General features: G+C 42.8%; 1 protein-coding gene across 1 annotated transcript in view; it reads right to left on the bottom strand.

Moving 5' to 3' along the window:
• Positions 1 to 21,653, bottom strand: part of LOC126285316 (uncharacterized protein CG3556-like) — a 597,333-nt gene that overhangs the window by 81,869 nt on the left and 493,811 nt on the right. Inside the window, exons 5-6 of the mRNA XM_049984616.1 lie at positions 5,020 to 5,123; positions 1,002 to 1,145 (exon numbers count right to left, since the gene is read on the bottom strand). Coding sequence (XP_049840573.1) covers positions 1,002 to 1,145; positions 5,020 to 5,123 — 248 coding nt within the window. The remainder of the gene's footprint in view (positions 1 to 1,001; positions 1,146 to 5,019; positions 5,124 to 21,653) is intronic.

The following is a 21,653-nucleotide window of genomic DNA, read 5'->3' as shown; positions in this document are numbered from 1 at the left end:
CTATTTCTGATAAATGAACAAATAAATAAATATTTAATATATAAAGGGAAGTAGTTATTACCAAACATCTCGAAAAGCTCTTGACCGATTTACTTGAAATTTTTACACAGTACCCTATTAAACATGGGGATGAACACAGGCTGTGTAATTTTAATACGCATAATAGATATAAAATATGTGGTTATGAAACTCTGTTTGGAAACAGGGAAGTTGTATTAAGGCTTATCGCCTTATGATTACTACCACAGACTCTGAATTTGCAATAACAGTATACAAGGCTCGAGGTCAGAGAGAGGAGGAAAAGGGAAAGAGCGGTGGGACGAAATGGACACAGAAAGAGGAAAGGAGAAGATGGCCAGAGAGAGGTGGCACGAGGAATGGGGGGGGGGGGGGAGAGGCAAGAGGGGGTGACGGACAGACAGAGGGGGGAGGGAAGGAGGAGGACATGGACAGAGAGAGACGGACGGACTGAAGGGATGAGATTGGGACGTATATCTAGTTCTCTCAGCACGAGTTCTCATACATATTTCTCTTTTCTTTCTTTTCTTTTTAATCAGACTGAGCCACAGCTACGTGTCAACAGGAAGGACTAGCAAATAAATCAAATGTGAAGGCTACGTACAATCATTTTAAATAATTGGCACTTTTAGTTTGAAGCAGGACAAGTACAGATCGGGTAAAATAAAACTGCCTAGGAAAATATTTGGTGCACCTGAAGATAGGCAATCCACCTTACATGATTTGCGACAGTTGCAGATTTTGTAAATTGGATTGCCTGTCGTAATGGACATGGAACGTATTCTTCCCCCGTTTCATCTTGCCCACTCTGTATTATGATTGAGAGAATAGTTTTTTGGCAGTAATACGCTATGCTGTGCACATCTGTATCATGTGCTACAGTGCGTTTCTATCTCAAGTGTTTGTAATCGCAGACTACTTGCGCTCGCCACCTGGCCTGTTAGGCTGCACTGCACTGCACTGCGCTGCGCCGCGCCGCTTACCAGTGTCGTGCGCGGCGACGCTGTCGACGACGTCGCTGAGGCGGCGGATCTGTCGGCGGCGCACGTTGTGGCCCGCGCTGCAGACGGCCAGCGAGCTGAGCGCGTAGTCCGCCTCCAGGCCCGCCTCGTGGTTATGCAGCATGTCTGCCGCAACACACACACACTTGCATCACCACTACCATTCCTCGTACTGACTCCTGTGTTAACGCTGATTCTTTTTCTGGTTTTGAACTACCATAACATGCCCGACGAATAGTTATGCTACAAGAGTAGAAGTTGAGAATACCTCTTCAGTTGTAGAGCTCTTATCATTTATCATGTTGATAACTTTGTGCTTCGACCCCGAACGCCGCTATGGGCGAGTACTGGACGCGGTCTGCCGCCGAGGAGAAGAGAGCAGAGTACTGCGTCCTGTACTCGTCCATAGCTTCGCTCGGGTTGGCAGCACAAAATCATAAACATGGTAATGGACGTGTAAGAACCTGAAACGGGTCGTGATTTAAGCATTGGTAGATAAAAAGAACCTTACAGATGAAATGCTTCTTTATTTACGTTACCATTACGGCACTCCAACCCCAGTTCTCGATACCAGTAATATCGTACTACTTTTCTGCGAATTAATAGACATATTTTTGTGACAATATTCACATTTGATTTTATTAATGTATAGGTACTCCGATGTATCGATGTATTACAATGATATGGATCTTGTGTGTATTCATATCTGTGAGACTGTCATAATCTTTGACTTACTTGTAACCGTTTTGGCGCAAATGTACACCAGTCTTTGTTTCACTTTGCAGAAGTTAATTTGTTATTTCGTTTTGTAAAGCAACAGTCAAGTCTTGTGTTTGGTTAAAGTAGAAATTAGATATGCGAAGATTGATACAAAACTGTTTTCTTGATGATGTGACAATTAAGAAGAAGTATATGTGAATTTACAAGAAGTTTAATAAAAATGTGGATCGTGAACACCAAGTCACAAATTATTTCTACCATACCATTGTTCTGGGATTGTTTGATCCTTAAGAAGTTCCTGAAAAACGCATTTGTTAGGTCTTCTAATATTGCTAAAATGCAGATCTGGACCTTCTAGCAGTCAAAGTGGAATCACCCTAGAATCAACAAGATGAGCCGTAACAACTTCGACGAAATCTACGAGGGAATCCATTCAAGGTAAATGCCAAAATTAATGACTTTTTACAGTGTCTTCATTATTTCCATTCTGACGATACCATCCACAGTCAATAACTTTGTTATTGCCCGATAAAGCGAACATATGCTTCGTGATCAACATTATTAATCTGATTTCTAACCAACTTTGCAAGTGTTCGACAGATGAACCGGTATTTTGCCCTTTACTATAATGGTCAATTGCGGATGTTCTTCCAGCAGAATTGTTTATGCTAGTTAAACTAATGTTTTGCGAAGGAAGGACCATGGAAGAAGTGAACCCACTCACTGATGCAAGATCCTGTAGCGGATTGTGCGGATTCGTAATAAATTATAGTGACAAAGTGAAGTACCCAGAAAGGCGGGAGGAAATTTGATGAAACTTCAGGGAAGAGAGGGTATTCGATGTTATTTCAGCCATTACAAAATCGAATAATATTAACCAAGAACTTCGCGGTATCAGTCCACTTGCCGATATGACGCTGCACACACTGATCTCGATCCATGCTCTGATTTGGTTGGAGAGGGCCTCAAACTCATTGTAACTGGTCCTCTATATTCTGGACACTAGCATTGCGACGAAGTTCACGACCGAGCGGGTCCCACACATGTTATATCGGGGGCAGATGTGCGGAATTCGATGGCCACGGGAGTGTCTCAAAATCACGCAGACAGTTCATAAAACAAATGAAATGGCCAATGAGGGAGAAGTGTCACCTTTCCAGTGTTTCGGAAAAGCACAACGGTGTTAATTCTCTCGTCATGGTTGGGGAAGCCATCGGGTATTACTGCAGGTCATGGAAATCCGATTCCACTACGGAACTTCAGGGGCATCCTGCGGCCTCGTGCATTACCCCTGGAGCAACAGTATTGTGGTACCAGTTTCAGTGTTCGTCCACATAAATCAGGTGTCTCAATTGAGCCGTCTGCATGACGTTGAGCTACTCTCATGGCCAGCATGATCACCAGATCCGCACCTGATAGAGCATGTGTGGGACCATTTGGTGCGTCAACTCCATCCCAGTGTCCCAGTATCCTGGCTATTAAGAGCCAAATATTAAGAGCCATATATTAAGAGCCATTTACAACTCTTGTGGGCCGTCTTGCCTCAGGAGAAGATACAAAAGCTTTTTGATGTCTTTCCCAACTGAATCGGTGTATGCATTCGTGCTAGAGGCGATGCTACGTTATGCTGATAACTGGACACTAGAGTTGTGCTCTATCAAAATTGCTGCTCAGTAGTAGTATTGGTACAGTACATAATGACGTCGTAAATGGTAGTATTACTCTAGTATTGGTAACATTGGTAGGGAAAAACATAAATGAATGTGTGAAACAGAAACTGGGAACCGACCTTTCTCCTTGTTTGTTTGTTTTGCACAAAATTAAAACCGCACATCATTCAGCATTTTCCATTATGTATTTTATATCCTTGCAGAATATAAACTGCGTCTTATAAGTAATAAAATTTGGTCGATTGCGTAACTTCTGCGCTTTTATGCAACCATTTTACATGCGCAAACTATTGCTTTTATTTTTTACTCAGCAAAACGTTCATCGTGATGAAAGGCAAGAGTTCCCTATTACTGCTGATAAATGCGAAAGTTTTTATGAATAATAATGCTATATATATATATATATATATATATATATATATATATATATATATATATATATATATATAATAATAATGTTATATAAGTTAGAGGAAGTACTGAAGCGATGTTTGATAATTTTTCTTTTGCAGTTTTTTTCATTTTACCTTTATGTTGAAGAAATTGCGTTTTCTCGTTCTATAAGTCTGAAATGTTTTCTCTATTTTTATTACAACATCCCTCTATTTCACGTGACCAATCAACAAATTTCGATTAAAATCTCAATTACGCATTAATAATTTCAATTTTGCTATTAATACTGTTTACTTTTAAGTAACAGACAGGGGGATAACTATGCAGGAAAAAAATATTCAGTAGGTTACATGGTCCTTTATATGCGCTCTTTCAGTTTCTGGACGGTTTACTGCTTCTGGTTTTTAGGGGAACCTAGTAAGATACTGATCGCATACGTACAGAAAGCAATCATTATGAGGAAAAGCTCGATAGGTATGCAACACATCTAACGTGCAGATAGCTGGTAGAATATATATTTTTTTAATTTGTGGTAAAATCTTAAGGGACCAAACTACTTAGATCGTCGGTCCGTATGCTTACACACTACTTAATCTAACGAAAACTAACTTACTCTATGAACAACGCTCACACCCATCCCCGAGGGAGAACTCGAGCCTCCGACGGGGGCAGCCGCTCGGACCGTGACAAGACGCCTTAGTCTGCGCGGCTAAAAGCTGCTAGAAAAGGTACGTTTACTTATGATAGTTTTACAACTGTAGTGGGCACATACTGCCAAGTTCCTTGTAAATTTGACTGCATTCTGTAATCACTGAAATAACATCAGATGACTTCTCAAAGCATGAAGTATCATTTCGTTTTGTCTTCACTTTTCAACTACTTTACTTTTCTTTTGTATATGGGACAAGGTGGCTCAGAGAGGTCCCGGCATCGCACCAGTGACTTAATAAGGACACCAATCATCACGTTACTGTTCATTCTACTAATGTCTTGTGTACAGTCCCTTTAATAGATTCACTGAATTTCCCTGTAATCCCCCCAGCAAATTTAAATGTTTCTTTCGCATTCCCTAGTCGAACTTGTCTTTTGTGTCATGACTTTCTTTATCTCGGAATGATTTTTTTTTTTTGGCGTCGCAGATTTATTTCCCAGAAGTGAGACGCAGTAAGGAAGTTTGTTAGTAGAATAGAAATGCAAGTGAGGCAGCGAATACTCACTGACGATGTCGTGGCCGTAGAAGTTCCTGGCGTCCTTGCAGAGCGCCGTCAGCGCCAGGCAGTAGCGAGCCAGCGTGCGAGGAGACACGGGGGCCTCGTGGTGCCTGCAACACAACGTCACATCACGACTGCCATACCCCTCTGTATACTGAGCTGCCGACAAGGTGTCCGAGCTGCTAATTGTTCAGAACAATCATCTTCATGTGCAAAATGACCAAAAAGTTTCGATTTCACATTCACAGGAAGCAAAGTGACTATAGCTTGTCAGACAAATTACTACAGTTGGCAGCAGTGGGGACTTATTGCCCGACACGCAAAGCGCTGGAAGGATCTGGATGTACTACTGCGGCAACGAATTATCGTTTTTCACTGTAGAAGTTAAGACTTTCTATTATATCCAATTAGAATGAATACTGAGAAGTAATACATCTTCATCTACATGACTACTCTGCAATTCACATTTAAATGCTTGGCAGAGGGTTCATCGAACCACAATCATACTATCTCTCTACCATTCCACTCCCGAACAGCGCGTGAGAAAAAAGAACACCTAAACCTTACTGTTCGAGATCTGATTTCTCTTATTTCATTTTGATGATCATCTCTACCTTTGTAGGTTGGGCTCAACAAAATATTTTCGCATTAGGAAGAGAAAGTTGGTGACTGAAATTTCGTAAATAGATCTCGCCGCGATGAAAAAATCTTTGCTGTAGTAACTTCCATCCAAATTCGCGTATCATATCTGCCACACTCTCTCCCCTATTACGTGATAATACAAAACGAGCTGCTCTTTTTTGCACCCTTTCGATGTCCTCCGTCAATCCCACCTGGTAAGGATCCCACACCGCGCAGCAATATTCTAACAGAGGACGAACGAGTGTAGTGTAAGCTGTCTCTTTAGTGGACTTGTTGCATCTTCTAAGTGTCCTGCCAATGAAACGGAACCTTTGGCTTGCCTTCCCCACAATATTATCTATGTGGTCTTTCCAACTGAAATTGTTCGTAATTTTAACGCCCAGGAACTTAGTTGAATTGACAGCCTTGAGAATTGTACTATTTATCGAGTAATCGAATTCCAACGGACTTCTTTTGCAACTCATGTGGATCACCTTACACTTTTCGTTATTTAGCGTCAACTGCCACCTGCCACACCATACAGAAATCTTTTCTAAATCGCTTTTCAACTGATACTGGTCTTTGGATGACCTTACTAGACGGTACATTACAGCATCAGCTGTGAACAACCTAACAGAACTGCTCAGATTGTCACCCAGGTCATTTATATAGGTCAGGAACAACAGAGGTACCAGGACGCTTTCCTGGTGAACACCTGATATCACTTCAGTTTTACTCGATGATTTGCCGTCTATTACTACGAACTGCGACCTTCCTGACAGGAAATCACGAATCCAGCCGCACAACTGAGACGATACCCCATAGGCCCGCAGCTTGATTAGAAGTCGCTTGTGAGGAACGGTGTCAAAAGCTTTCCGGAAATCTGGAAATACGGAATCAACTTGAGATCCCCTGTCGATAGCGGCCATTACTTCGTGCGAATAAAGAGCTAGCTGCGTTGCACAAGAACGATGTTTTCTGAAACCATGCTGATTACCTATCAATACATCGTTCCCTTCGAGGTGATTGATAATGTTTGAATACAGTATATGATCCAAAAACCTACTGCAAACCGACGCCAATGATATAGGTCTGTAGTTAGATGGATTACTCCTACTACCCTTCTTAAACACTGGTGCGACCTGCGCAATTTTCCAGTCTGTAGGTACAGATCCATCGGTGAGTTAGCGGTTGTATATGAGTGTAGGGAGCTTCAAGGATTCGACGAAAGTATGGAAACACTGAGAGAATTCATTTTTGAATATAAGAGGATCATTCAGTAACTGAGAATTCTTCCAGGTTGTATGGCCGTGGCCCATGGAACTCTTCAGTCCCTGACGTTTCATGCAAGACTACGTTGGACATCTTCGGAGGTGCTCCTCGTTCTGCTGAGTCTTGCCGAGTGAGGAGTCGGACGTAGAACAGCGGCCTAGATACCGTGGAGAGTGGACGTGGTCTGGATTTCACGTGATAGCACAGATTAACCTTGTCAAAAAAATTTTAATTATAGATCTTAGTACGTCAAAGATAAAAACTTCTCATCGAATCTGTAACGCCACAGTCCATTTATCACTGAGTTTCATGGCTTATTCTTTTCTGTTAAAATTATCCCCATGTTCATATATTTCGATGGCTTAGAGAAGATAATAGTTCGTCATAGTACATAAAACTTCAGTTTCCGAAAATTTCACTACGTGATCAACTAATTGAAGAGCATGTTTTGCCACGGCTGATTTGTCTGGTTTCCCTAGTCGGCAAATACTTTTATGTTCCTTCAAGCGTGTATTCACACTTCTCTTTGTAGTTCCAATGTAGACCTTGCCACACGTACACGGAATCTTGTATACACGACTTGCAGACAGAGAGGGACGTTTACCCTTAACGGAACGAAGTGCTTGGCCTATTTTCTTAGTTGATCTGAAAATAGGTCGAACGTCATGTTTCCTTAGAGTCTTGCCGATACGATCCGTTACTTTTTTGATGAAGGGTAGAGAAACCGTGTTCTTCCATCGCTGTGTCCTATCGTCATGGATTGAAGAGTTCCATGGACCACGGCCATTCAATCCGGAAGAATTCTTAGCAGTTGAGACATCCGGTCGTGGAAGCCTTAATTGTATTATCATTCAGTAAGTAATGCAACACTTTTTCCTCGGCCAGTTGCGGTTAAAAGTGTGGAATTTGTTTGCGACATCGTGAGATATTACCACTTCACTTCAGCTTTTATAGCTTAATGAAGTTTCGATAGGTGGCGGCGCTATACGTAGCTCTTTAAAGTTAGTACCACCATTAGACTGTTGTTTATTTACAGTGTTACATTTACACTTATACAATAATGATTTGGCTTCAAAGTGTTTTAAGTGTTATACTGTCGTATGACATCTTAGGCAATGTAAAACACTTAAAACATTGAGAATAGTACTTTGAAACCGAAATCATGATTGTGTAAGTGCAAATATAACACTATAAATAAACATCAGTCTAATGGCGGTACTGACTTTAAAGAAATATATTATGTTTGTGGCCCCACATTACTAAAAAATTATTAAATGTCTATACGTAATCTTCAAGTGGTGTCTGTAACATAGATCTGTTACTAAGTTTCTTTTAGCGGGAAACTGGAACATCTCAGATATTCATATGTGCTTGCAGAATATCTACGGGCACCTGGCACTGTACAAAAGCACGGCGAGTCGTTGGGAGAGGCATCTCTAATCGCATGAAGGTCACGTTGACACGTCCCCTTAGAACAATTATACATAACTGTGCTTAAACTGACACATAATATTTTTAGCGCAACGCAATCTGACTTTCAAAAATCCCCACAAAAAAAATGGCCCTGACTAACATTAACCTATACGTTTCACAAATCGCTTACCTCACAAAAATATTGGTTACTCGAACTACTGCAATACAGCGAGCGCCACTACTGCCAGCTAAATAAAAGATTCAAACTACGGAAGGCAGTAACTACTGATTGGGATAGTTAGCAAATGAAAGATTTTAATACAGAACAATCAATGTATTTACCTTAATATCATCAAAAGTCATAATATATATAGCAGTTCATGACATCCAGTCTTACAAATTTCAAAACTCCGCCATCTCTCTCCCCACATCCACCACTGCTGGCGGCTCACCTCCAACTGCGCAACGCTACGCGCTGTTAACATCCAGCTGCCAAACACTACAATGGCGAGTATTACAACAATGCCAACCAGCCACTGACTGCACACAGCACAACCAGTGATTTTTCATACAGAGCGCTACGTGGCGGCGGCGTTACCAATATAAGAACCTAAACAGCCTACTTACAACGTAAATCTCTCCGATATCCCGCGTGCCGGCTGGGCGCACACAGTTGTGCCTACTGCAATGTTGGAACGTGCGGACACTCTCATTCGAGGCGTTCGTCGCCACAGAAATGCAAACGAACTTCTCCTTTTCTATGAGAACGCAAGGCTTCACACAAGTCTGCGCTTCGAGAGGATCTCATCCACCAGACAGCTCGGATCTCGCGGCTCAATGAAAAATGCTCTTCGGTGGAAGCTGTACGTGCACAATAAGGAGGTTATTGATGCAGCAGAACATTGGTTCCGACGGACCAATGGAACTGTATCATGCCAGCACAAAGACCGTCCCAGTAAGGTGGCGTATGGCTATTCCATTGAACGGAGATTAAGTGGAAAATAGGGTTTTGTAGCCAAAGTATGAGAAATAGTTTGGTTTATTAGAATCATGAATAACACCAACCTACTTTCAGAAGAAAAATGTATGGCGTTATTTACTGAACACATCCCTCGTAAATGCAGGTTCTAGCCAAGACTGCAGGTTGCGGTATTTTAAGAGGGCGTGCTGAAAAGCAATGCTTCCGAATTCTTTGTTTAAATAAAAAATACGTTTATTTACATTCTACATCTTCATTCTTCATTTCTACGTATGCGCAGGCGTTTGCCACTAGAGGGCTTCGAATTGTAGCGTGTAATATGGCCGTGTGTAACGTAACTATCTCGGCGCGAGAGAAACAGCGTGCTGTAATCGAGTTTTCGAATTTGTAGATTTCGTCCACATATAAGCGCTGCGTCAGCTGCAACAATCCGATACCTTGGATTCAATTGTCATCAGTCATCCTCCGTGCTGTCCAGTCTTAGCCCCATCTAGTTTTAGCTGTTTCCAAACTTAAAAGAACTTATTTTTGAAACTTTAAATAATATTTCTCTGATTTACGTAAATAATGTATTTCACATTGTTTTATAGCTGATCTTTCCCTCTTATGATCTGTTATGCTGACATGTGTTAATAGATGTATTAATTAAATGTTTATTCATGCTTGATGCCTTTTTTGTTTTCTTTGGAACGTGTATGAACTGAAATGTCTGTGTGCCCGCCCTAGTAGTATCTGGATTCGTATTGTGTTTTATTGCATTTATTTTGAGACAGAGTCTCTAAGTCAAGTCATAGTTTCAAACTTCAACTGAACATTGCTCAAATTTCAAACACTAAATCCTTACTGCTGACTTTCTTTCATTAAATTGACTTGTGAGTGGCGGTAAGTTCCTATGGGAACAAACTGGTGAGGTCATTGGTCCCTAGGCTTACACACTACTTAATATAACTTAAACTAACTTACGCTGAAGACAACATACACACACCCATGCCCGAGGGAGGACTCGAACATCCGACGGAGGGAATCGTGGCAAGGCGCCCGAGACCACGCGGCTACACCGCGCGGCTAGTTTCACTTGTGAAATTTCAGTGCTAAAAATAATTCTCAAGAAGTGTTTGCTGAAATAAATTTGTATTTTCAGGATGAGGTTTATGCTTTTTGTGACCTGGCACCTTAACACACCCAGCTTCTCGCTTGCTAACGTATTTCAAACACGAAATAGAAAAAATATTCTTTAAACGGCACAGTGAAGTAATTGAGTAACATGACAGATAAATCTAATTTTTATTATAAATGCCTCGGGATACCTTTCATGCTACTTTAGAAGTATATTTGATCGGTATACATTCTCATTGGCATATAAGTGTGTGCAATAGCATACCAGGAAAATGGCAGGTGAACTGTTCTCCCAGCAGTCATTCTCCCCCCCCCCCCTCTCTCCCCCTCTCCCCCCCAAAAAAAGCGGTCTTCGGAAACCAAACTCGCCCCCTACTCCGTTACAGAGACACGTATCAATTCAGTGTCAGTTGTTTGAAGAAAGCCAGAGCGTGAGCATATAATGGACACTGGCCGTCAGTAAGTGTACCCCGTGAAAGCCTAACATTGAAATTAAGATTTACTGAATTTTTCATCACTGACAAAATTCTGTAGCCATTCGCCGCTGTTCTCTTTGCAACTGAAAATAGCGGGTGGCTCTGCGTTCTAGAAGTTTACAGAGTAGCGTTGTACTTCACATGCGTAGTATCTTGTGTTAACGGCCAAAAACCACTACAAATATGAATACAGAAAGTAGTTGCATGTGCCTGAACATTACCTGCTTGATCATATATACAAATCTCATACCCACTCCGCAGTTAAGAATAGTTAGGTACCTATAGTAAAGTGGTAGCATTAATGTGTTAAAAAACTGTTTTTACGTACCTATTGTAAGGTAGTAGCACTGGTATGTTAGACAACTTTGTTTCAAAATTAGAGCTGAGCTTTATTTTGTGAGAAATTGTGCTTACTTTCCTCCATACTGCCCCTAAACAGACATGTAATGTAAGTTGTATTTTCATCAGATCCAAAAATCGAGTGAATAGCTGTAAGAAGTAAGAAGAAATCTCTTGATACGAGCCATCTAGACTGCAATTGTCAGCAAGTAAGTCATAGATAAAACGACTTGTTCTGCAAACAACAGCTGTATTGAATCCCCATAATACATAACAATTGTTTTGCAGTTTTTGGTTTCAGATGATTGCAGGTTGTCATCTGGCTCCTCATTAAGATGAATGGGTTCCGTATGCGGCAAAAAGGCTGGGAACAGCCGAGTCATACTCGCGGTGCGTCGAACGAGCTTATCTGCGCTCTTGCCTTCCACCCCTCTCCCTGCCCCACTCCCCTATAATCAGGATCGTTAGAACGCCGTTGCTATGGAGACGACGTGCTTGTAATTTAAGGAGGGGGTAGTGGGCCACGTTTGCGTGCCTCGAGACGTACAGAGCCCCACGGAGATAAGGCTCCTGCGTGACAGCCTAGTGGAGGAAGATATATGTGGCGGATCTAAGCCTGGGCCCGCATTGCGAGGAGAACATTTCACTGGACGGAATCCACGAGGGTAACAGATAAATGGTGGGATTTTGTAGTTTGTGGGAAAACTGCCTCTCCGTCTAAAGAGGTCCTTCACTTAGAAGCTACGACTTAAACCTAACCATTTAAGACGAAAAGAAGTAAAATAAAAAAAAGAATTTTTGGGGTAGTTCGCTGGGTGATCTCAAGGAGGTGCACAATTGCCTGACTGGAAATAGCTTTTTTTCAAAATAGGTTTCCTTCCTCCGCACAAAATGATCACTTTCCAAGAGGTGTGTTCGTTATGTCTGAAGAGGTTACGTGAGTATAATGGATGCGTTTAAAGTGTAGTGTTACGTTTGTGTTGTATGCTGCTGCTGCTCTTGATGATGGTAGAAGGGAGAGGATGAAACCCGGTGCGAGCACATAGCCTACTCATCTCGAATAGCAACAAGGTGGCCGCCGAGTTTAGCCATCAACACTGTCACGTGCCCTCACTTCAGGAGCTACTGCGTATAATTTCGGAATTTAATCCAAGACCTTGGCGCCAAGTCCGGTGATCAATAATTTAATGCCACCACTTCCACCCCCATTTCCGACCAAATGTTAGTGGTGAAATTTTCTCCCACTGCCAGGGTTAGAAACGTCTGAGTCGAGCACACTGCCAAAGGCGTGCCTCAGTGATCTCGGCTACACATGTGAGTTACACTCGAGTACAGTGACAATGTAACGTCATATCCAAAGCGTTACCGTGCAGTGAATGTAACACTTTGTTTGTGGACTGTTATTTCAGTCAGTCATTATGGGCAAATATCGTGTATCATTACTAAACTGAATGAACTGTCGTTAGAGATTCTGATCAAAGCGATATTTGTAACTTCTTGCTCGAGGAACCAAACTAAAAACCTCAGCTTGATACTGCACAGCCAAATGCCAGGTTAATTTGGATAACAGCTAAATTCAGTGCTCTGTACAATAATTAAAAGAGTAAATGGTAGCAAAGAGTTGTGGTTGAGGTCGTGTAGACCTCAGGTGGATTAGAGAATGTGAAAAGAGATACATGCTCTGAAGTGTAACGACGAGGAGAGGTGTTACTCACTGTTATGTCGGATGACAGATCCTAGAATTAGTCCAAAGTACAATGGGGAAGCTATAATGTATAGGAACGAACAAAACGCCAAAAAATACGATCTTTTTGAGTATTACTACTCCTGAGTATTAGCAACAGTACTTCAGGTCGATATATTATGCGTGCTGTACAAAAGTATATCCAAGCACATTGTTATACAGACAACGGCAGACATTATGAGCAACTGCGAAACACACAGACCAGATATACGTTATGCTGATTCGAAGAGTTCAAAGGACATGAAATTTAAATGGGATTTAAGCAGAATTCACACACAGTCTGACAGAGAAATATTCCAAGGGATGGGATTGGTTTTGTCAAACCACTTATACAGTGCTGTACGGTCGAGTCCCAGCTATCACACACTGCAGCCATTCTCCTTGACGGGTCCGCATTTGCGAGCAATGGACAAATAAGATTGGCTCAAATGACTCTGAGCACCATGCGACTTAACTTCTGAGATCATCAGTTGCCTAGAACTTAGAACTAATTAAACCTAACTAACCTAAGGACATCACACATAACCATGCTCGAGGCAGGATTCGACAAATGAGAAGTTCTCGCGATCCACTAGCGCCTTGAAAATAATGCTAGTTTTCGAAATGGTACCGTAGCCTTGCAGTTAAGTTAGTTGCATGGTATGCTGAAAGTTGTGGGTTCGAACCCACGCGTAGTTGGTTCCCCAGAAATAGCCAGCCACAACGAATCTCCAAGTGTGGATACTACCAGTGGATAAGGATCATGAATATCGAAATTGAAACACTTCTCATGAGTGAAATCGAAATAGTAATAACTAATTTATATGTTGGGCTGCAGTCGTGTGTGTGAGTTGCGTTGGTGTGTGTGTGTGTGTGTGTGTGTGTGTGTGTGTGTGTGTGTGTGTGTGTGTGTGTGTGTGTGTGTGTGTGTGTGTGTGTACGCGCGCGAGCTCGTGAGTTTGTGTGTGTCTATTGTTGATGAAGACCTTAACGGCCGAAAGCTATAATTGTCTGAGTCTTTTGTTGTGCCTGTCAGCGACTCCGCTATATGGTGAGTGGCAACTTTCCTTTTCATAATATTGTTAATTTATATGTTTACTTTTTTATCTGTTTCATTGCTCGTTTTATGCCATTCCTCTGCCGAATGTCAAAACATTTCCATTGCACAGATTTAAAAATACTTTTGAAACTGCGGCAGCCACAGCTAAAGTAATTACACGTAATTGGTTAACCAATTCATACAGTGTAACAGGTATTTACATACAGGTGTCAAACCTATTAAAATATAAAACTGATTGAGAAGTCCAATAGTCCGGAGTAGCCATATTTATTGAAGTATCTTAGAGACGGTTTCGTAACTTTCAGTCGCATGTTGTGGTGTAGATAATGCTACGTCGTATGACTTAGGGTGCGATTACAGAATGTCGCCGAGTGCCAGTTGGAGTGGCTTGGCAATGTTCTCTGTTCAGTTAGTAAAACCATCATCAGTCAGCGTGTGGGCCTATGTCAAGCTAAGGAGACAGGCCAACAGGAAGACATTCATCGTCCACTTGCACGTCTGGTCTGCAAATAATAAGTAGGTGTGCAGGCAATGAACGCTGCCCAAGAACTGTAATGTTTGGAGCCGCTATCTGTTCTATGTCTGCACGATACGTGAGCTCCGGTCGCACTGTGCTGTTTGTTATGATACGCCGTAGTACACTACACGACCACGGTGGTGCTTTGAGTGTTCCGTTGTTAGATCTAAACCCCTTTCGCAACGTTTTATTCCTCCATAAAACGTTGCGAATGGGGTTTATATTAGAAGTTGCGAAATACTGGTCTGTCCTAACCTCACAGGTTGGAGGTGGGCTCCCACGGGCTATTGGATTTTCAAGGGCCATTGAGAAGCATGTCGTAAATTACGATTGTGTACCCATTTCTATTACTCCGACTACAGCGCCCTCTGTGGCGAAACGAAGAAAATGCTTCAGACAAAACATATGTATGTCATGCCGTAGAATAGTAATCGGCAGAAAAAAAACCGGGGGATCCCATTGAAGGTTTAGAAGTTTCCCCCCGCCATCCACGCACGTGATGTGGTGATAGGTCGAGTGTTTTATCGTTGGATGTATCCAAATTGGAATTACAGCTATTCTGATCCGATGTGTAGTTTTTGAGATATTTCAAAGTCTCCTTTACAATGAACATCCTGTATACAGGTTATTTCCATAAGAGTGTGCAAAAATGTAGCAGGACAGAGAGAATTCTCCACTGAACAATCTGGGGTCGGAGAAGTCAGCTTGTCTACTGCTTTGCCTAGCACTACTGTTTCCAAGCTTATTTGCAAGTAACGTGCATACAGGTTTACCCGTACTGTGCTGTTTGTTTACATGTACATTCTCTATTTCCTGCGAAGAAACAAGGAGGACGAACATGAGTACTAGGAAGTCATGAAGCAGGTTTTGCTTTCTTTACTTATCCATAAGGTGGCTGTATTGTATCGTATTTACGTTGTCCCATGACAGAACATGCTATGAATCAACGACAGATCCACTCAGAGACGTGCAGTACAATACGATGGAGCAGTGCCGGTACAATTTCGCAGAACTCATTGACATGCACCTTGTGTATGGGGAATTACGTTTCAATAATCTCGCTGCTGAAAAGCAGTACAGGGAACGATTTCTTTACAGGCACCATCCGCTGAGACGAGTCTCTTGATCGACAAATGCGGGAGACTGCTTCATTGCAAAGAAGAAACGAGGGACCCTGCAACATGAAGAACACACCAGGGAAATTTGTTAGGGTGCGTCAGAAACTTTATCGCCGATGTCATGCTTGCATTGAGGTTTATGGCCGTCAGTTTCAGCACATTTTGTAAGATACAGTACAAACGATACGTTCGCTGTATTTGCAGCTAATTGCAAGAAATGTATATAAAAAAAGTGCACACTAAAGTGATTTTATTTCTATTATCTCCTTAAGCTGGCTTCTCCGACCCCAGATTCCCTACCTCAAATTGTTCAGGGGAGCATCCTCTGTCTTATTAAATTTTTGCACGCTCTTACGGAAACACCGTGTATATACACTGTTGAGCCAAAGACACTATACAGTGTAGAGCCCCCGCGAGCACTCAGCAGTGTCGCATGGACTTGACTAATGTCTGAAGTTAGAATTATATTAATACCTTCAGCTGTTGACGGGCACTTATATATTTCAACGGAGACAGGTGAAAATGTGTGCCCCGATCGGGACCCGAACCCGGGATCTCCTGCTTATATGGCAGACGCTCTATCCAACTGAGCCATCGTGGCCACATAGGGTAGTTTGACTGCAGGGACTATCTCGCGCACGCCTCCCGCGAGACTCACATTCTCACTTTGTATGTCCACACACTACATTCGAAGTGTAGCACCCCAACACACTCATTACTCGTGGAAGACGTTGTTACCAAGTCCCGTAAGAGTTCGGGGTATATGTGTGCATCCGCACAGAAGAAGAAGATCATAGTTCGTATTGCCAGAAATATATACTTATATGGATATGGTGTCTGTTCTTTCGGAGGGAACTGACACCATGAATCCAGCAGGACTGTCCATAAATCCGTAAGAGTACGAGTAAGTGGAAACAGCACGTTGCAAGGCATGCCAGATATGCTCAAAAATCTTCATGTTCGGGGAGTTTGGTGGCGAGCGGACATGTTTAAACTCAGAAAACTGTTCCTGGAACCACTCCGTAGCCATTCTGGGCGTGTGGGTTGTCGCATTGTCGTGCTGGAATTGCCCAAGTCCGTCGGCATGCACAATGGACATGAATGAATGCAGGTGATAAGACAGGATGCTTACGTACGTGTCACCTATCAGAGTCATATATAGACGTATCAGGGGTCCCGTATGACTCCAACTGCAAACATACCACACCATTACAGACCATCCACCAGCTTCAACAGTTCCATTTTGACATGCGTGGTCCATGGATTCATGAGGTTGTCTCTATAACCACAGAAGTGCATCCGCTCAATATTATTTGAAATGAGACTCGCCCAACCAGGCAACGTGTTTCCAGTCATCAACAATCAAATGTCTGTGTTGACGGGCTCAGACGAGGCGTAAAGCTTTGTGTCGTGCAGCCATCAGGGTTACGAGAGTGGGCCTTCGGCTCCGAAAGCCCTTATCGATGACGTTTCGTTGAAAGGTTAGCACGCTGACGCTTGTTGATGGCCCAACATTGAAATCTGCAGCACTTTGCGGAAGGGTTGGACTTCTGTCACGCTGGGCAAGTCTCTTCAGTCGTCATTCGTCCTGTTCCTGCGGAATCTCTTTCCGGCCGCAGTGATGTCGGAGATTTGATGTTTTACCGGATTCCTAATATTCACGCTACACTCGTGGTCGTGCGGGGAAATCCCCACTTCATCGCTACCCCGGAGGTGGTGTGTTCCATCGCTCGTGCGCCGACTGTAACACCACGTTGAAACCCACTTAAATCTCGATAATCTACCATTGTAGCAGGAGTAACCGATCTAACAACTGTGCCAGACACGTTGTCTTATATAGGCGTTGGCGAACGCAGCGCCGTATTCTGCCTGTTTACACATATCTGTATTTGAATACGCATACCTATACAAGTTTCTTTGAGGCTTCAGTGTATAATAAGATTTAATCTTCATTGCAATAAGGTTTGGCTGTGCCATGAATTTTTAAATGAGTTCCTAATGGAAATGTGCGTTTGGAGTCATTGGCCGGGTGGCCCCTTAAGGGACAGGTCCGGCCGCATTGGGCGACCTGCGCGCCAGATGGGGATGAAATGATGATGAAGACAACACAACACGCAGTACCTGAGCGGAGAAAATCCCCGACCCAGCCGGGAATCGAACCCGGGCCTGTCACGCTGACCACTCAACTATCGGGGCGGACAATGAGTTCCTAATGCCTTCAGCTGACTATTTTTTAATTCGATGTACGATTCTAAAATTTCGGTCTTAGGCCATTTTTAAGTACCTAAAAAGGTAGTATTATACATATATTAGATGCATAGGAACAATTCATAGTGCAAGAACAAATACCTGTGTAGGTTAATTACCGAATTTCTGTAAAATAAGTATAATGTTCCCGGAGTAAATACGTTAAAAATATCGCTCTTGTATGTAAGAGCTTCGCAACAACTGTTAAAAAAAAGCGTTGTCCTAAAATAATTTATTTTATGACAGTTACACCCATTTATAGAAACAAAGACGTACGTGGCATTGCACCATTAAAGAATGGCCCAAAAACTAAATTGTAATCGTCCTACAGTATTTGGGGTACGACATATTCCTATGTCAAATTCTTAAGTGTTACTAATGCATTCAATGTATAACAATTTCATTTTAGATATTTGAGATTGGCCTAAGGCATGAGCTGTACAACTGTACATCAAATATCCAAAGTGTTAGTGAACGCATCAAGAAATCATTTAAAAAAAGTATGTTATTTCTTGCTATGACTTAATGACGGGAGTTTTCGCAGTAGAGGTTTGTACGTCAGTGACAGATCCCATACGACACTGAAGTACACTCCTGGAAATGGAAAAAGGAACACATTGACACCGGTGTGTCAGACCCACCATACTTGCTCCGGACACTGCGACAGGGCTGTACAAGCAATGATCACACGCACGGCACAGCGGACACACCAGGAACCGCGGTGTTGGCCGTCGAATGGCGCTAGCTGCGCAGCATTTGTGCACCGCCGCCGTCAGTGTCAGCCAGTTTGCCGTGGCATACGGAGCTCCATCGCAGTCTTTAACACTGGTAGCATGCCGCGACAGCGTGGACGTGAACCGTATGTGCAGTTGACGGACTTTGAGGGAGGGCGCATAGTGGATATGCGGGAGGCCGGGTGGACGTACCGCCGAATCGCTCAACACTTGGGGCGTGAGGTCTCCACAGTACATCGATGTTGTCGCCAGTGGTCGGCGGAAGGTGCACGTGCACGTCGACCTGGGACCGGACCGCAGCGACGCACGGATGCACGCCAAGACCGTAGGATCTTACGCAGTGCCGTAGGGGACTGCACCGCCACTTCCCAGCAAATTAGGGACACTGTTGCTCCTGGGGTATCGGCGAGGACATTTCGCAACCGTCTCCATGAAGCTGGGCTACGGTCCCGCACACCGTTAGGCCGTCTTCCGCTCACGCCCCAACATCGTGCAGCCCGCCTCCAGTGGTGTCGCGACAGGCTTGAATGGAGGGACGAATGGAGACGTGTCGTCTTCAGCGATGAGAGTCGCTTCTGCCTTGGTGCCAATGATGGTCGTATGCGTGTTTGGCGCCGTGCAGGTGAGCGCCACAATCAGGACTGCATACGACCGAGGCACACAGGGCCAACACCCGGCATCATGGTGTGGGGAGCGATCTCCTACACTGGCCGTACACCTCTGGTGATCGTCGAGGGGACACTGAATAGTGCACGGTACATCCGAACCGTCATCGAACCCATCGTTCTACCATTCCTAGACCGGCAAGGGAACTTGCTGTTCCAACAGGACAATGCACGTCCACATGCATCCCGTGCCACCCAACGTGCTCTAGAAGGTGTAAGTCAACTACCCTGGCCATCAAGATCTCCGGATCTGTCCCCCATGGAGCATGTTTGGGACTGGATGAAGCGTCGTCTCACGCGGTCTGCACGTCCAGCACGAACGCTGGGCCAACTGAGGCGCCAGGTGGAAATGACATGGCAAGCCGATCCACAGGACTACATCCAGCATCTCTACGATCGTCTCCATGGGAGAATAGCAGCCTGCATTGCTGCGAAAGGTGGATATACTCTGTACTAGTGCCGACATTGTGCATGCTCTGTTGCCTGTGTCTATGTGCCTGTGGTTCTGTCAGTGTGATCATGTGATGTATATGACCCCAGGAATGTGTCAATAAAGTTTCCCCTTCCTGGGACAATGAATTCACGGTGTTCTTATTTCAATTTCCAGGAGTGTATTTTTGTTTAGCTGTCCTGCAACATATGTGACGAATTCATTCGCCTAGCACTACTGCTTATCTCCACCTAAAAACTGTTGGCTTTCAAATACTCCAAAATTTTCTACAGTCAATGCTGTGCAGCGCTGAAGTAGCGGTTACTGCGCACCTGTACTCATTTTCTGGACTAAAAATTGCTCTGTACTCCTGAAACTGAAATAATATCTTTGTATTAGGTGTAATCTATACTAACAATAAATTTGTAAAACTGTGGTGTCTGTCCGTTTTTATGTTTGAACACGCTTCTCCAGAACTACTAGACAACTTTTTGTGGTGTTTTCGTGGGTAACTTGAGCATAACTTGAGGCATCACGTAGGCTTTAATTCATCAAAATATGATCATGAAAAAGCAGATATGATGATTTTAAGTTTTATTAAATCCTTCATGTCTGTGTTTGTCTGTCTGTACATGCTAATCTCTTTCACGGGGTGTTTACAAATAACTTGAACATTGCTTTATCTCGTCAGACTCTAATCAACAGAAAAAGATATCGTAAAGTTTTATCCATATTAATGTAATAAATACGAAAGTCCCTCTGTTACGTTTTCACGACTTACTCCCTGATTCAACTTCGATGACATTTGGTATCGAGACAGTTGATAGCTGGAACCAAAAGGAAATACATAACTTACTTTAGAAAGTGTGTAGTGCAGGATATGGATTGACTTCAGTTATGTTACGCGAATTATGGAAAAACAGTTACTCCTTGAAAAAGTTGTTTATTTTCTCAGTTTTAATCATCATTTTTGGGAAGATGGTTTTATTGGTTGATGTGTGCTTCATGAAACGATTCAAAGAAATGAATACAATGGTTATATAATCTTCAGTGTGTTTAATCCGTATCTCCATACTGTTTGTTGTATAATCTAAACGTTTCTTTACAGAAGAATCGAAAAATTCGTAGAAGCTGAGCTCGAGGAAATCAGTTTGAATTACGAAGAAATGTAGGAACACGTGAGGCAATATTGACCCTTCGACTTCTCACAAAAGATAGGTTATGGAAAGGCAAACCTACGTTTATAGCATTTGCAGAGCTAGAGCACACTTTTGACAGTGTTGTCTGGAATACTCTCTTTCAAATTCTAAAGGTGGCAGGGATAAAATAAAGGGAGCAAAAGGCTGTACAATTTGTACAGAAAACAGATGGCAGTCATAAGAGTCGAGGAGCACGAAAAGGAAGCAGGGGTTGAGAAGGGAGTGAGACAGGGTTGTGGCCTATCCCTGATGTTATTCAATCTGTATATTGAAAAAGCAGTAACGGAAATAAAAGAAAAATTTGGTGAGGAATTAAAGTACCGGAAAAAGAAATAAAGACTTTGAGGTTTGCCGATGACATTGCAATTTTGTCAGGCAAAGTAAAGTACATGAAAGTGCAGTTGAACGGAATGGACTGTATCTTGAGAGGAGAATATAAGATGAGCATCAACAAAAGCAAAACGAGGGTAGTGGAATGTAGACGAATTAAATTAGGTGATGCTGAGGGAATTGGATTAGGAAATGAGACACTTAAAGTAGTAATAGAATTTTGTTATTAGGGAAGCAAAATAACTGATGATGGTCGAAGTAGAGAGGATATAAAATGTAGACTGGCAATGGCAAGAAAAGTGTTTGTGAAGAAGAGAGATCTGTAATGTACCGGGTTATCAAAAAATATGTATAAATTTGAAAACTGAATAAATCACGGAATAATGTAGATAGATAGGTAA

The sequence above is a fragment of the Schistocerca gregaria genome, chromosome 8 (genome assembly GCF_023897955.1).
Source record: "Schistocerca gregaria isolate iqSchGreg1 chromosome 8, iqSchGreg1.2, whole genome shotgun sequence".
In the NCBI taxonomy this organism is placed as follows: domain Eukaryota; kingdom Metazoa; phylum Arthropoda; class Insecta; order Orthoptera; family Acrididae; genus Schistocerca; species Schistocerca gregaria.
The sequence above is the reverse complement of the archived record's forward strand: the minus strand, read 5'-3'. Positions and strand labels throughout refer to the sequence as shown.